This window comes from Monodon monoceros, unplaced genomic scaffold (genome assembly GCF_005190385.1).
Source record: "Monodon monoceros isolate NGI ecotype Baffin Bay Population unplaced genomic scaffold, NGI_Narwhal_1 Super_Scaffold_20, whole genome shotgun sequence".
Lineage (NCBI taxonomy): Eukaryota > Metazoa > Chordata > Mammalia > Artiodactyla > Monodontidae > Monodon > Monodon monoceros.
In genome coordinates, this window is record NW_021703777.1 from 28,394,092 (window position 1) to 28,409,961 (window position 15,870).

A 15,870-nucleotide genomic window follows, 5' to 3' on the forward strand; every position below is an offset into this window, starting at 1 on the left:
AGACACATATTAATGAAACTATCAAAAATGAAATACAAAGAAAAAATATTAAAAGCAGGAAGGGATAAACAACATATAACACACAAGGGGATCCCCATAAGGTTAACAGCTGATCTTTCAGCAGAAACTCTGCAAGCCAGAAGGGAGTGGCAGGACATATTTAAAGTGATGAAGGAAAAAAAACCTACAACCAACATTACTCTACCCAGCAAGGGTATCATTCAGATTTGATGGAGAAATTAAAACCTTTACAGACAAGCAAAAGCGAAGAGAATTCAGCACCACCAAACCAGCTTCACAAAAAATGCTAAAGGAACTTCTCTAGGCAGGAAACACAAGAGAAGGAAAAGATCTACAATAACAAACCCAATACAGTTAAGAAAATGGTAATAGGAACATACATACTGATAATTACCTTAAATGTAAATGGATTAAATGCTCCAACCAAAAGACATAGACTGGATGAATGGATACAAAAACAAGACCCATATATATGCTGTCTACAAGAGACTGACTTGAGACCTAGGGACACATACAGACTGAAAGTGAGGGGATGGAAAAAGATATTCCATGCAAATGGAAATCAAAAGAATGCTGGAGTAGCAATTCTCATATCAGACAAAATAGACTTTAAAACAAAGACTATTACAAGAGACAAAGAAGGACACTACATAATGATCAAGGGATTAATCCAAGAAGATATAACAATTGTAAATATTTATGCACCTAACATAGGAGCAGCTCAATACATAAGGCAAATGCTAACAGCCATAAAATGGGAAACCGACAGTAACACAATCATAGTAGGGGATTTTAACACCCCACTTTCACCAATGGACAGATCATCCAAAATGAAAATAAATAAGGAAACACAAGCTTTAAGTGATACATTAAACAATATGGACTTAATTGATATTTATAGGACATTCCATCCAAAAACAACAGAGTACACATTCTTCTCAAGTGCTCATGGAATATTCTCCAGGATAGAATATATCTTGAGTCACAAATCAAGCCTTGGTAAATTTAAGAAAATTGAAATCGTATCAAGTATCTTTTCTGACTACAACGCTACGAGACTAGGCACCATTTACAGCAAAAAATCTGCAAACAATACAAACACACGGAGGCTAAACAATACACTACTTAATAACCAAGAGATCACTGAAGAAATCAAAGAGGAACTCAAAAAATACCTAGAAACAAATGACAATGGAAACACGATCACCCAAAACCTTTGGGATGCAGCAAAATCAGTTCTAAGAGGGAAGTTTATAGCAAACAATCCTACCTTAAGAAACAAGAAACATCTCAAATAAACAACCTAACCTTACACCAAAAGCAATTAGAGAAAGAAGAACAAAAAAACCCCTAAAGTCAGCAGAAGGAAAGAAATCATAAAGATCAGATCAGAAATAAATGAAAAAGAAATGAAGGAAACGATAGCAAAGATCAATAAAACTAAAAGCTGGTTCTTTGAGTAGATAAACAAAATTGATAAACCATTAGGCAGACTGTTCATGAAAAAAAGGGAGAAGATTCAAATCAATAAAATTAGAAATGAAAAAGGAGAAGTAATAACTGACACTGCAGAAGTACAAACAGTCATGAGAGATTACTACAAGCAACTCTATGCCAATAATATGGACAACCTGGAAGAAATGGACAAATTCTTAGAAAACCACAACATTCCGAGACTGAACCAGGAATAAATAGAAAATATAAACAGACCAATCACAAGCACTGAAATTGAAACTGTGATTAAAAATCTTCCAACAAACAAAAGCCCAGGACCAGATGGCTTCACAGGTGACACTCCCAAACTCATTCTACGAGGCCACCATCACCCTGATGCCAAACCCAGACAAAGACATCACAAAGAAAGAAAACTACAGGCAAATATCGATGATGAACATAGTTGCAAAGATCCTCAACAAAATACTAGCAAACAGAATCCAACAGCACATTAAAAGGATCATACACAATGATCAAGTGGGGTTTATCCCAGGAATGCAAGGATTATTCAATATATGCAAATCAATTAATATCATATATCATATTAACAAATTGAAGAATGAAAACCATATGATCATCTCAATAGATGCAGAGAAAGCTTTCGACAAAATTCAACACCTATTTATGATAAAAACCCTCCAGAAACTAGGCATAGAGGTAACTTTCCTCAACATAATAAAGGCCTTATATGACAAACTCACAGCCAACATCATCCTCCATGGTGAAAAACTGAAACCATTTCCACTAAGATCAGGAACAAGACAAGGTTGCCCACTCTCACCACTATTATTCAAGATAGTTTTGGAAGTTTTAGCCACAGCAATCAGAGAAGAAAAAGAAATAAAAGGAATCTAAATCAGAAAAGAAGAAGTAAAACTGTCACTGTTTGCAGTTGACATGATACTATATCTAGAGAATCCTAAAGATGCTACCAAAATCTACTAGAGATAATCAATGAATTTGGTAAAGTAGCAGGATACAAAATTAATGCACAGAAATCTCTAGCATTCCTACACACTAATGATGAAAAATCTGAAAGTGAAATTAAGGAAACACTCCCATTTACCACTGCAACAAAAAGAATAAAATATCTAGGAATAAACCTACCTAAGGAGACAAAAGACCTGTATGCAGAAAATTATAAGACACTGATGAAAGAAATTAAATATCATACAACTAGATGGAGAGATATACCATGTTCTTGGATTGGAAGAATCAACATTGTGAAATGACTCTACTACCCAAAGCAATCTACAGATTCAATGCAATCACCATCAAACTACCACTGGCATTTTACACAGAACTAGAACAAAAAATTTCACAATTTGTATGGAAACACAAAAGACTCTGAACAGCCAAAGCAATCTTGAGAAAGAAAAATGGAGCTGGAGGAATCAGGCTCCCTGATTTCAGACTATATTACAAGGCTACAGTAATCAAGACACAAAAACAGAAATATAGATCAATGGAACAGGATAGAAAGCCCAGAGATAAACCATGCACATATGGTCACCTTATCTTTGATAAAGGAGGAAAGAATATACAGTGGAGAAAAGACAGCCTCTTCAATGAGTGGTCCTGGGAAAACTGGACAGCTACATTTAAAAGAATGAAATTAGAACACTCCCTAACACCATACACAAAAATAAACTCAAAACGGATTAAAGACCTAAATGTAAGGCCAGACACTATGAAACTCTTAGAGGAAAACATAGGCAGAACACTCTATGACATAAATCACAGCAAGATCCTTTTTGACCCACCACCTAGAGAAAGGGAAATGAAACCAAAAATAAACAAATGGGACCTAATGAAACTTCAAAGCTTTTGCACAGCAAAGGAAACCATAAAGAAGACGAAAAGACAACACTCAGACTGGGAGAAAATATTTGCAAAGGAAGCAACTGACAAAGGATTAATTTCCAAACCATGCAAGCAACTCATGCAGCTCAATACCAAAAGAACAAACAACCTAATCCAAAAATGGGCAGAAGACCTAAATAGACATTTCTCCAAAGAAGATATACAGATTGCCAACAAACACATGAAAGGATGCTCAACATCATTAATCATTAGAGAAATGCAAATCAAAACTACAATGAGGTATCATCTCACACCGGTCAGAATGGCCATCATCAAAAAATCTACAAGCAATAAATGCTGGAGAGGGCGTGGAGAGAAGGGAACCCTCTTGCACTGTTGGTGGGAATGTAAATTGATACAGCCACTATGGAGAACAGTATGGAGGTTCCTTAGAAAACTAAAAATAGAACTACCATAAGACCCAGCAATCCCACTACTAGACATATTCTCTGAGAAAACCATAATTCAAAAAAAGTCATATACCACAATGTTCATTGCAGCTCTATTTACAATAGCCAGGACATGCAACCTAACTGTCCATCAACAGATGAATGGATAAAGAAGATGTGGCACATATATACAATGGAATATTAATCAGCCATAAAACGAAACGAAATTGAGTTATTTGTAGTGAGGTGGATGGACCTAAAGTCTGTCCTACAGAGTGAAGTAAGTCAGAAAGAGAAAAACAAATACCGTATGCTAACACATATACATGGAATCTAAGAAAAAAAAAAAAAAGGTCATGAAGAACCTAGGTGCAAGATGGGAATAAAGACACAGACCTAGTAGAGAATGGACTTGAGGATATGGGGAGGGGGAAGGGCAAGCTGGGACAAAGTGAGAGAGTGGCATGGACATATATACACTACCAAACATAAAATAGATAGCTAGTGGGAAGCAGCCGCATAGCACAGGGAGATCAGCTCAGTGCTTTGTGACTCCCCTAGAGAGTTGTGATAGGGAGGGTGGGAGGGAGGGAGACGCAAGAGGGAAGAGATATGGGGACATATGTATATGTATAAATGATTCATTTTGTTATAAAGCAGAAACTAACACACGATTGTAAAGCAATTATACTCCAATAAAGATGTTAATTATATATATATATATATATATATATATATATATATATATATATATATGGAGCTCCTTTCAAATCAGGATTTATTTGGGTTTTACATTATATAATAATCTTATAAAACACCTCAAAGAATGGGTTCAACATTGTCAACTGAGTTTTGACAAGAGTAATAAATGTCCATATTCTAAATAAGTTAAGGAAAATCACGAGAAGTCAGGGTAGGAAATTTAAGAAGGCAAAATAAATTACACATATATCAAATAGTTACAAGAAATATGTCCATAAAAGGAGATTAAAAATGATAGATAAAAATCCAAGTAAATGCGGAGATGTGTATTTTTTTTTTTTTTTTTGCGGTACGCGGGCCTCTCACTGTTGTGGCCTCTCTCGTTTCGGAGCACAGGCTCCGGACACGCAGGCTCAATGGCCATGGCTCACGGGCCCAGCCGCTCCGCAGCATGTGGGATCTTCCCGGACCGGGGCACGAACCCGCGTCCCCTGCATCGGCAGGCGGACTCTCAACCACTGTGCCACCAGGGAAGCCCGGAGATGTGTATTTTAATGGTCTAAAAAAGCACAAAGATATAAGCAGAACATGTAGTAAGTAGGATTATATTCATAATAAATCAGACTTATTGGATTATTATATATTAGTCTGAGTTCCATCACTTAAAACAAATGAGAAAATATGGGAAAGTTTAGAGAGAAGTGCCAAAAGACATTAAGGATTAGAAAGGGGACTTCTGAGGAATAATGTTTGAAAAGGAATATTTTCAGAAAAAAGAAAAGGTCTTAATCTTGTAGGCATAGCCTTTATTTTGTGGAGAGTGAAACAGCTACAACTGCAATAAAGGATGCATAAGAAAAGAAAGTCATGTTGCAAAGTGGAAAATTCTGAGCTGTCTTTAAAGATGGGACAGATTCCCATTTGGCTAATGTATATCAGGTCTTGCCTGAAGGCAGTGGAATAAACTGAAGGGCATAAAAAGATACCTTGTACTCGTAATAGGTAACATAATAGTGATTAGGCCAGGAAATCAGGTTCCAGTATTAATTATACAACTTAAATAACCATATGTTATAAAGGTAAGTAAAATTTACTATATAAGGGCTCAAAATGATGTATGAAAAAGAAATAGAACTAGAGGTCTTTGCTTATTACTCAGAATCTGAACTAATTAGAAAACTTATATTAATATAACAATATGATTTCAGTTAAGAATGGACCATTGGTTTGAGAAAATAGTTTAATCATTCATTTGTATTCCCTAAATTACTTCCCTGAAAGACAATGACTAACCTACCCCTTTCAAGGTATTCCTATTAGAATTCCAAGAGCTCATTAATGTAAGATACAGCTTCCAGGCTGGAAATTCACCAAAGTCACAAAAACTTAATGAAGGAGAGGAACAAGTTCAGTGTACCTGTGATAGGCCATAAGGTCAGGGGAGCTCAAAGACAGACAACTCATAAGGAAAGATAACCAAAGACATATTAAAAGACTAGCCCTCCAAGTAACCTTTCCGAAAACAGGTTTGACAAGACTATGCTCCCGGAAAAAAATTTAAAGACTTTTTTTTTTAACTTCATTGATGGTCTAAGATTACAAAATTATGATTCAGAATAAATACTTTGTGCCTATTAAGCAATTTGAAATTATGACATATGCAGCATTCCAGTTACATTCAAGCCACTGTGCTAGGAATTCTGGGATATAAAATATGGATATATGAAATATTTTTAGGGTATGTATGGTCTTAATACTACATACTTTGTTAGTAGCCCATGCCATTTACAGAGCATTCAGTAACTCTGTTAACTACTCTTCAGTTCTTGCTGATGATACATCTCTAAATCTACAGAGTGAAATCAATACACAGGAGTGCCTACATTGTGGAGTATTAATATTGGAACATGTAATAAATTCCCAGAGCTATATTCCCTAAAATGTTTATAGTCAAGGAGTTAACTGAGTTTCAGAAAGCACTTCTATAATAGACTAATCTTTTTCAAGGCAAATGCTGCAAACTCTATTGTCAATCAATTTAATAACAACTATAATTCAAAAAGATGCAAGGCCCTGGCCACCTACTAAAAAGGAGAAAGAAAGCATAAAACCTCAGAAGATGGAGTCCTCAACTTATAAGGCCACTTCCGTATTTCCTATTTGTTTTATTTGAACCAAATGTTCACAAATGGGCTTTAGACAATGAACACAAATCTTTTAGAATGATAGGTTAACTTTCAGGGAGAAAATTGCAAAGAGAAAATAAATTGCAATCAGGGTCTTGGTTCATCTTATAGAACCTAAAGCCTTCAACTTCCTTTTCATAATTTTCTTTCTCTTTCTTTCCCGCTTCTTCTTCCAGGCTATCTTTCAGAACTGAGCACTTAAATAGATCTTTATATGCACAAGCCAAATGAGACCGCATTAAATTTGTGACTCTCCAGATGAGTTCTAATATGCTACTTTTAAACTTAAAGAGAAGTCATCTTTCAAAAAATCCCAAAATACAAATTTAACTATCTTGGTTGTTTAAATTTATGTCTTCAACTTTATTTTTACAGCTTTATTGAAGTGTAAATAAAAAACTGCATGTACTTAAAGTGTATAATTTGATGAATTTTGACATATGTTTACATCCATGGAACCATCACCTATCACCACAATCAAGTTAATAAACATTTCTATTGACAGCATCCCTCAAATTTTGCAATCCATCAGGTCTCACTTCTATTTCCCACCTCTGTCACAGGTAACCACGGATCTGATTCTGTCACAGGCCTAGTTTGTTTGCAACTTCTAGACTTTTATATAAACGGAATCATACTCTTGTACTCTTTTTTTGTCTAACCTTTTTCAGCATAATTCATGTGAGATTCAGCCATATTGTTTGTTATATGTATTATATACTGTCAATGGTTTGTTCTTTTATATTGATGAGTAGTATTCTGCATGGATATATCACAATTTGTTTATCCTTTCACCTGTAGATGGGCATTTGAGTTGTTTCTAGTTTGGGTCTTTAACAAAAAAAGAATCTATGAACATTCATGTACAAGTCCCTGTATGTACGTATACTTTTTCATGGACAAATATCTAGGAGTGGTATGGCTGAGTCATATAGTAAGTGTATCTATAACTTTTTAAGAAAATGTCAAACCATTTTGCATAGTGATTTTAAAATTTTACATTTGCATTGGCAGGATATTAGTGTTCCAGCTGCTGCACTTGGTGTGTTCTGGCTTTTTAATTTAGCCCTTAAGGTAGGTGTGTAGTGGTATCCTACTGTATTTAATTTACATCTCCCTAATGACTAATAGCAGTGCGCATCATTTTTGGGTTTGTTTGCCATTCTTAAATTATTCTCTCTTTTTATTTTGTGTTTATTTAAAAAATTTTACTTTCAGTAAAATTCATTCTTTTTGGCATACAGTTTGTTTTAGCTATGCAGAACAGTTTCATCACCCTAAGAACTCCCTCATGCAACCTCTCTGTAGTCAAACCCTCCCACCAGCATTAACCCCTGACAATCACAGGGCTGACTCTGTCCTACTAGTTTTGCTTTTCCAAAGTGTCATTTAAATGGAATCAATATATAGCCTTTGAGTTTGGCTTCTTTCACTTAACATGATGCATTTGAAATTCATCCAGGTTATTGTATCAGTATCTCATTCCTCTTTATTGCTGGATACTATTTCACTGTACAAATGTTAACAAATTTTGATTATCCGTTCACCAGTTTGTGTTTTTCCAGCCCTTGGCAATTGTGATTAAGCAGCTACATATATTTATATATAGGTTTTTGTGTAAACAAATACTTTCAATCCTCTTAGGAAATTACCTAGGAGTATGATGGCTAGGCTTTATGGTTAGAGCATATTAATTTATAAGAAAGTATCAAAATCTTTAGAAATGGGTTGTACAATTTAGTATTTCCACCAGCAATGTATGAATGTTCCAGTTTTTCTACATTCTTGCCAGATTTGGTATTGTCAGATTTTCAAATTTTATTTTAGTCATTCTAATAGATGAGTAGTGGTATGACATTATGGCTTTTATTTGTATTTTCCTAATGACTAATAATATTGATCATCTTTTCATGTGCTTATTTGCCATCTATATATTTTCTTTGGACTATCTGTTTTTCCAAAATACAAACTTAATTCACAGAAGGATAGTCTTTTCAACAAATAGTGCTAGCACATTTGGGTATCAATATGTTAGAAAAAAGACAAAACTTCAATCTTGAGTCGTGTACAAAATAGAGCTCAAAACAAATTATATACTGAAATATAAAATTTAAAACTATAAAATTTCTAGAAGAAAACTTTGTGACCAGAGGTCTAACCAATATTTCTTGGATATGACAGTAAAAGCGTGAGTCATAAAAGAATACAGTGGTAAACTGGACTTCATCAAAATTAAAATCTTCTGCTCTTCAGAAGATATTGTTAAGAGAAAGAAAAGACAAGCCACAGACTGGGAGAAAATATTTGCAAAGCATATATATGTTAAAGAATTTATATTCAGAATATCTAAAGGACTCTCAACGCTTAAAACAACAGCAAAAAATATAAAACTGGCCAAAAATTTGAACAGACATTTCACCAAAGAAGATACACAAATGACAAATACATGAAAATATGCTGTATATCATTGTCTACTAGAGAAATGCAAATTAAAACCACAATGGAATATCAACGCTATCTCTTAGAATGGCTAAAATTAGAAAAACTGAGCATTGATATAGCCATGGAACAAATGCAACTCTCATATTTCTACTGATGGAGAATATGAAATGGCTTAACCATGCTGGAAAACAGTTTAGTCAAGAGAAATGCATACATATGTCTATATACAGTCCAGTACATGAATGTTCATAGCAGCTTTCCTTGTAGTATCACTTTTTCTAAAAAACAAGCCAAATATCCATCATCAGATAAATGGATAAACACAGTGTTTCCACTATTTTAATGGAGTCACCAAAGTATAAATCAGCCACTTTTTAAATTGCAAGCATAATACTCAAGAACGAAAGGGAATATTCTATAGGGCCTATCATCCCATATCATCTAAGTGATGGATAAGGGTTATATAAAGTACAAGGTCATTTCTGCCTTATTATAAAAGGAAATTATAAGGTTCAGCATCTTACCTATATACTTATATCCTTCTTCCCCATTTACTATGGGTCTTAGCCAAGTTGACCTAAGCCTCATATTAGTACGCACATGGGCACCTTGAGGAGGGTAGAGTGTAAATAACATTTCAATTGCATTGGACTTCTTGATGATATCAGAGTATTTTGCATGGTCTTCTGTAAAAAAAAAGAACATTGATTTGTTTTTAATTTTAGACATTTTTACAAAATTTCTAATGTGTTTCTTTTAAGGGATGTAAATTTAAAACTATTGAATAATTTGAATGCTAATGGTTATGCTGACAACATAGTTTTCTTTAGCCAAAAATACTTCACCAAAAATCTTACCGTTTAGATAATTCATAGCAAAAATTAAGGAGTAAGGGCTTGCTAGTAGAATCTTCAAACACTATCAGTTTAAAGCACTGTTGTTAATAGCTGTAGAAAAAAGTAAGATAACCAACTAACAGCATTCACATTATACATACTATAACGTAATCATATTTTTTAAATTGCCATTAAACAATGAAATCAGAATAATCTGACAAAAATGTTGATTAAATGAAGAGTTCCATAAACTGGAACTACTGAAAGAATACATATTCTTAGGCTATGGTCTTTAAGAAAATATAATAACATCTATACAGATATTTATATAGCACTTACTATATGCAAGAAATGGTCCCAGTGCTTTTGAATATTAACACACTTAATATTCATAACACATCTGTAAGGTAGATACTGTTGTTATCATCATTTTACATGAGGAATTGGATGCCCAAAGAAATTAAATAACTTGCCTAAATCTTATAGTCTGTAAATGATGCAATTAGGATTTGGATTGTCTGAGGAGAAGCTCTTATTTGCAAACAAATGTTTGTCAAGTGAACATGACCTGCATTAACCAGTAGATGAGAAAGCTGGGATTAAAAAATAATTTAAATTGTAGAGTGAAAAATCTTTGGTTATGGCCCTTGGGCCTGCAGTTTGTGTCTTCAGTTTTTGGTTGATAAGCCAATGTCCTAAAATTTAATAAGGCAGTCTCCTGAGCAATTAATTCAAAGTGACTCTACCTAGAAACATTTCAAAGAAAAGAGAGATACTGATGTAAATCTTCATTTATAATCCTGTTACATTGTCTATCTTTTTCTTCCTACCTCTACCTTCCTTCCCTTTTTTCCCCTTTATTTTTTCAAATATCATATTTTGTGGTACAGTAAGTATAAGGCAGTACAACATAATGATTAAATGATTAAGAAAGCAGATTTGTTGGTGGGTAGTATCCATCTATTGCCTCACCCTAAATCCACCCTTCATTGTCCTATTTGTGAGACTAGAATATTTCTCCCTTGCCATATGGGAAATTTTTAAGCATCCTTCATAGAGGGTAAGGTAGGAAACTAGAGGACAAAGAAGCTCTTCCTGGTTACGGGGGCTTTTGTCTGATAGCTCCTACCGTGCATAGTGACCAGCAGTGCAGGGCACCTTCTGGGCCATGTTGCTTGGCACCCCACAGGGCTTCCCTGACTCACACTCTAGGAGCTTGCTAGCACGTTCCGTGAGGCACCAACTTCCCTTGAATGGGTTCCACACTGAGACACCTCCTTATGGGAAGTTTCCCCAGAACCCCAGAGAGTGGCTTCCCTGGGAGTTCCACTAGCATGCTACCTCAGCAAACGTCTCTGCCACTCACTGGGTCACAGCTGTGTCCTCTTCAAGAAGAGCTGGATCCCAGGGTAAAGGGAGAGGGTAAGGGGCACTCTTTAAAATTTGTTCTTTCCTTAAGTGCTCTGCCTCAGACCGAGGGTTAGCGCCACTCCTTATATCTGCTCTTCTCAATTCTTTAAGTTTTTTTTTACCCTTCGTAGCCAATCTTATTTAATCACCATCATAGTTAAGAATTCTTTATATTAATCTTTTCCTTCTCAAGTCACCATGTAGTTTTAGTTTCTAACTGGATCCTGATTGATACAAACAGACCTGGGGTTTAATTCTTGAACCACCATTAACAGGCTATGAAATATTAGATGAATCACATTTATCTCCTGGTGATAATACTGACATCATAGGGTTATTGTTAGGATTAAGTGATATAAGAGATATATGAAAATTTATAGCACCAAGTCTATAAGTACTACATGAGTGTGTTAGTTTTAATTTTCATCTAGTATTATTCCAACACTAATAAAAACCATGAGAGAGCCAGGAAATAAAGTTATTGCATCTTTCAATTATAAACATCTTAGGAAGTTTTCTGCCTCTTTTTAAAAGGAAAAGTTCAAAATTATTCCCCTCTAACTAAAAAAGCAGACGTCTTCATATGTGCTCAGATATGCAAACAGTTAATTAGATATATCTCATTTAAATAATTCTAAATCCTTTCTCATCTCTCAACAGAAGAAAGGAAGCCAGAACTATTAACAAAGCAGTGCTGAAGAGTCAACCCTGCTTTACTTTTTCATTCTGATCGTATTTCTTCAAGAAGTTGAGCAAGGGAGATCCTCAGGCAGTAGAGGTCTCTTCAAGTTGTGAAGGCGACAGCATTTTGTGAAGGAGGATGAATTGTGAAGGAGGATGCAGCATTAATTACATTATGAGAAATCATAGAGTGAAATTAAATACAATCCTGAAGTTTTCCATCACACACAAAGTGAGGAAATAAAATAGATCAGAGTTTCTCTCTTCAAAACCATAAAGAAAAAAAAATAAAGTAGAAAAATCTAGCAATAATAGCAGCCTTTTTAGTGTGAAGAACCAAATTACACTTAGATTTCTCTCCTCTTCAAGATTTATATCTTTCTAATTCCTTTAGCTTAAACAAGATGTTTAGTAACGTTATTTAATAGGGCTATGCTTATTAGTTTTTGGGTTTCTTTTTTTTGCGGTACGCAGGCCTCTCACTGTTGTGGCCTCTCCCGTTGCAGAGCACAGGCTCCGGACACGCAGGCTCAGCGGCCATGGCTCATGGGCCCAGCCGCTCTGCGGCATGTGGGATCTTCCCGGACCGGGGCACAAACCCGTGTCCCCTGCATTGGCAGGCGGACTCTCAACCACTGCGCCACCAGGGAAGTCCTATGCTTATCAGTTTTAATAAAGCATTTTATTTTCCATAAAGGCAAATGTTTTCATTTGGGGAAAAATAAAATGCCTACACTAAAATCTAAGCAGTGGTGAATATAGACCTGCCACTTTCTCTTCCTGGCTTATCCTGATTGAAGACTTAAGCAGAAACACATGAAGTCTGTGGAAGTTGAACTTGCCATGACAATGTGATATCGTGATAGCTATAGTATCAGACACACATTCAAGGTTTTCAGCTCAGAATCTTGCTAATGCCACCATTTGCCATCAAGTAATACAAATGGAGACTTAGAGCTTATATAAACAAGGCATAATGATTTTGGAATAATTGTACCTCCTTTCATAATATCAAAGTTGATTACAAGTAAGCATTTTTCATTTTAGAAGACATATGGCTTGTAAAACATGTCCTCTTCTTTTTGTTTTATTACATATGTCATCCCAAGATAAAAACAGGAATTTAATTTTTGTTGCTGATATTGATAACGTGTTATTTATAGAGCACCTTCCTTTTAATACACTGCTAAGTCACTAAGTCAATATTGCCACATTACATTTAGATGTAATAATACAGTTCTCAGAACTCAAAAGAATAAGAGCTCTTCCTTATGCCTTCTTCCCCAAGCCACGTACATAGTAAAACTCTGAAGATCTTAGATGTATGTGTCTAGGTCTGGCAAAAGCCCACACAATAGTTCCATAAATCTCTATTGCTCCCAGGTCACCAAGTAATTAATTATCTTTATTAGAAGTAGCAGCAGTGCTTGAGAGCAGAGGCTTTAGAGCTGACCACTGCTTGGGTGTGAACCTGGATCTGCCATTTATGATCTGTGTGACCTGAAGCAAGTTAGCTAACCTCTTTCCAGCTCAGTATCATAGTAAAACTGTTCACATAATAGTGTTGTCATGAGCCGATATAAAGTCTTTAGAAGAACACCTAGTCTATGGCCAGCATTATTTAAGTGTTATTACTATTATTATCATGCTCTTCATTTAACAGATGCTGGTACAGCCTCTATCCTATTTAGATAATGAGGGCAGTCTCCTGTCTTGTCCCCCATCTTACTTGTCTTCTGGATGGGTGGGTGGAAAAGTGGACAGTCATCCTGAAGTCGTTGCTCTTTCTGGTCACTCCTACACTATTTTGGATATTCTAAGGGTAAGTGGTTCCTGTTGTATACTGATCAGAAGTTTTGTGTTAATTAGTGCTTGTGAGCTACTAACTGATGTTACGATGGTCTTCCTTGTTGCTATTATTAGCATATTTTGTTGAATCTAAGACATTATAGATGTTGATGACCCCGTTAGTTTACACACCACGAAGAAATATAAAAGACTGGAAATTTAACTAGGGCATACCATTGATTATAAGATATAGCTCAATTTTAGAGACATTAAAATATGAAAATATACATCTTAGCATTAACAAAATATGGCAAAATCATGATATCCAGTTGCCTAATTGACAACTCCACTTGGCTAACAAATAGGCACCAATGTCTGTCCTGTTCTAGGATTCCCTGTCTCAGTAAATAGCCCCTATTTAATGGCACAACCTAGAAAACTAGGAGATCTCCTTGACACTGCACTACCCACTGCCACCCTCCTAGAAAAACTATCATCTATTTTTATACAAACATTTTTGCCTCCTAAACAGTCTTCTTGGCCCTTTGGATCTTGCTTCTAAACAGCAGCCAGAATAATATATATATATATATATTTTCGGTACGTGGGCCTACCCCTGCCGCGGCCTCTCCCGCTGCCGGACGCATAGGCTCAGTGGCTCACGGGCCCAGCCGCTCCGCGGCACGCGGGATCCTCCCGGACTGGGGCACGAACCCGTGTCCCCTGCATCGGCAGGCGGACTCTCAAGCACTGCACCACCAGGGACGCTCCAGAATAATATTTTTTAAAGTATTTTTAATACATTTTCCTATTCAGCAGTTACCTAGTTCATACATTTTCCTACTCAATGGCTTCCTGATGCTCTTAAAATAATGCCAAGTCCTTACTATGTCCTGAAAGACTTTGAACATTCTGGCCCCTGCCTCCTCCTCCATCTCTACTCTAGCAACCTTGGCTTTCTTTCAGTTTCAGAATCACATCTTGCATCCTCCTACTTCAGAAGCTTTGCATAAGATGTTCTGTGTAGCTGGTACGTTCTCCTCCCAAACCCTTTCCTCCGTTGCCTCATCAACGTCTACAACACCTTCATGTCTCTTCTCAAAGTGTCCTCTGACTCTCACCAACTAGACCAAGCTTTCACATTATATCATCTCAGAGTTACTGTTCTCTGTACTTTTCCTCCATTACAATTACTGAAGTTTGTAATTATATTATTCCTATTATTACCTGAGATCTGCCTCCTTCACAAGACTATCAGTTACAGGCAGACAAGGTCCATGATTGTTTGCTAACCATTGAATCTCCTAGCACCTAGCCATGTGCCTGATACCAGGAAAGGGTCAATAAAAGGCTTTTTAATTAACAAATAAATACAACAATAACTAATAGTATTCATTGGGATCTTAGTATATAGCAGGCAGTGTGCTAAGCAGGTTACGTGCATTAGCTAAATTAATCCTAAAATCACATATGTGTGACTTACTGACAATCCTATGAGTTCAATACTAGCATACTCATAACATAGCTCAAGACACTGAGGCATACAGAGGTTAAAGAGCATTTTCATGGCCTCACAGTAAGTGGTGAGGCCAGTATAATCTTAATTCTAACTTGAAAGTCGGTCCTTTCAATGAGGATGCCATATCATTTTAAACACACTGTTCCTGGTATCATGGGACTGTTAGCGCCTTCAGGGGTTGCTAGTTTTCTGGTGGCCTCTCCCTTTGAAGTCTTCTTCCAATCTTTCTAAATCCTTTAGCCGTCCGTGCATAGTCAGCACTATGGTTTCTCTCACAAGAACTCATAGCTCTTTCCAGATGGTTTTCTGATGTTAGTCTTCTCCACAAGAATTTATTTTATACAGACTATTGACAACCCCTCAGGTCAAAACCACAGTTCATCAACTGATTATAACCCTCTTAGTTTGCTAAGGATGGAAGCCAGAATAAAACCCCACAGTGGGACCTCCTTAGACACCTATAGTTATCTCCTGCCTCTCAGATAAGCAAGGCTCATTATGCTTAATATTTAGAATAGGTGGTGAGTGTTCAGAGGACC

The 15,870-nt window shown here is 36.0% G+C and overlaps 1 protein-coding gene across 1 annotated transcript in view; it reads right to left on the minus strand.

The window, feature by feature from the left end:
* IQCM (IQ motif containing M) overlaps nucleotides 1-15,870 on the minus strand; it is a 334,844-nt gene that overhangs the window by 63,695 nt on the left and 255,279 nt on the right. The window contains exon 10 of the mRNA XM_029234688.1: nucleotides 9,622-9,783. Coding sequence (XP_029090521.1) covers nucleotides 9,622-9,783 — 162 coding nt within the window. The remainder of the gene's footprint in view (nucleotides 1-9,621; nucleotides 9,784-15,870) is intronic.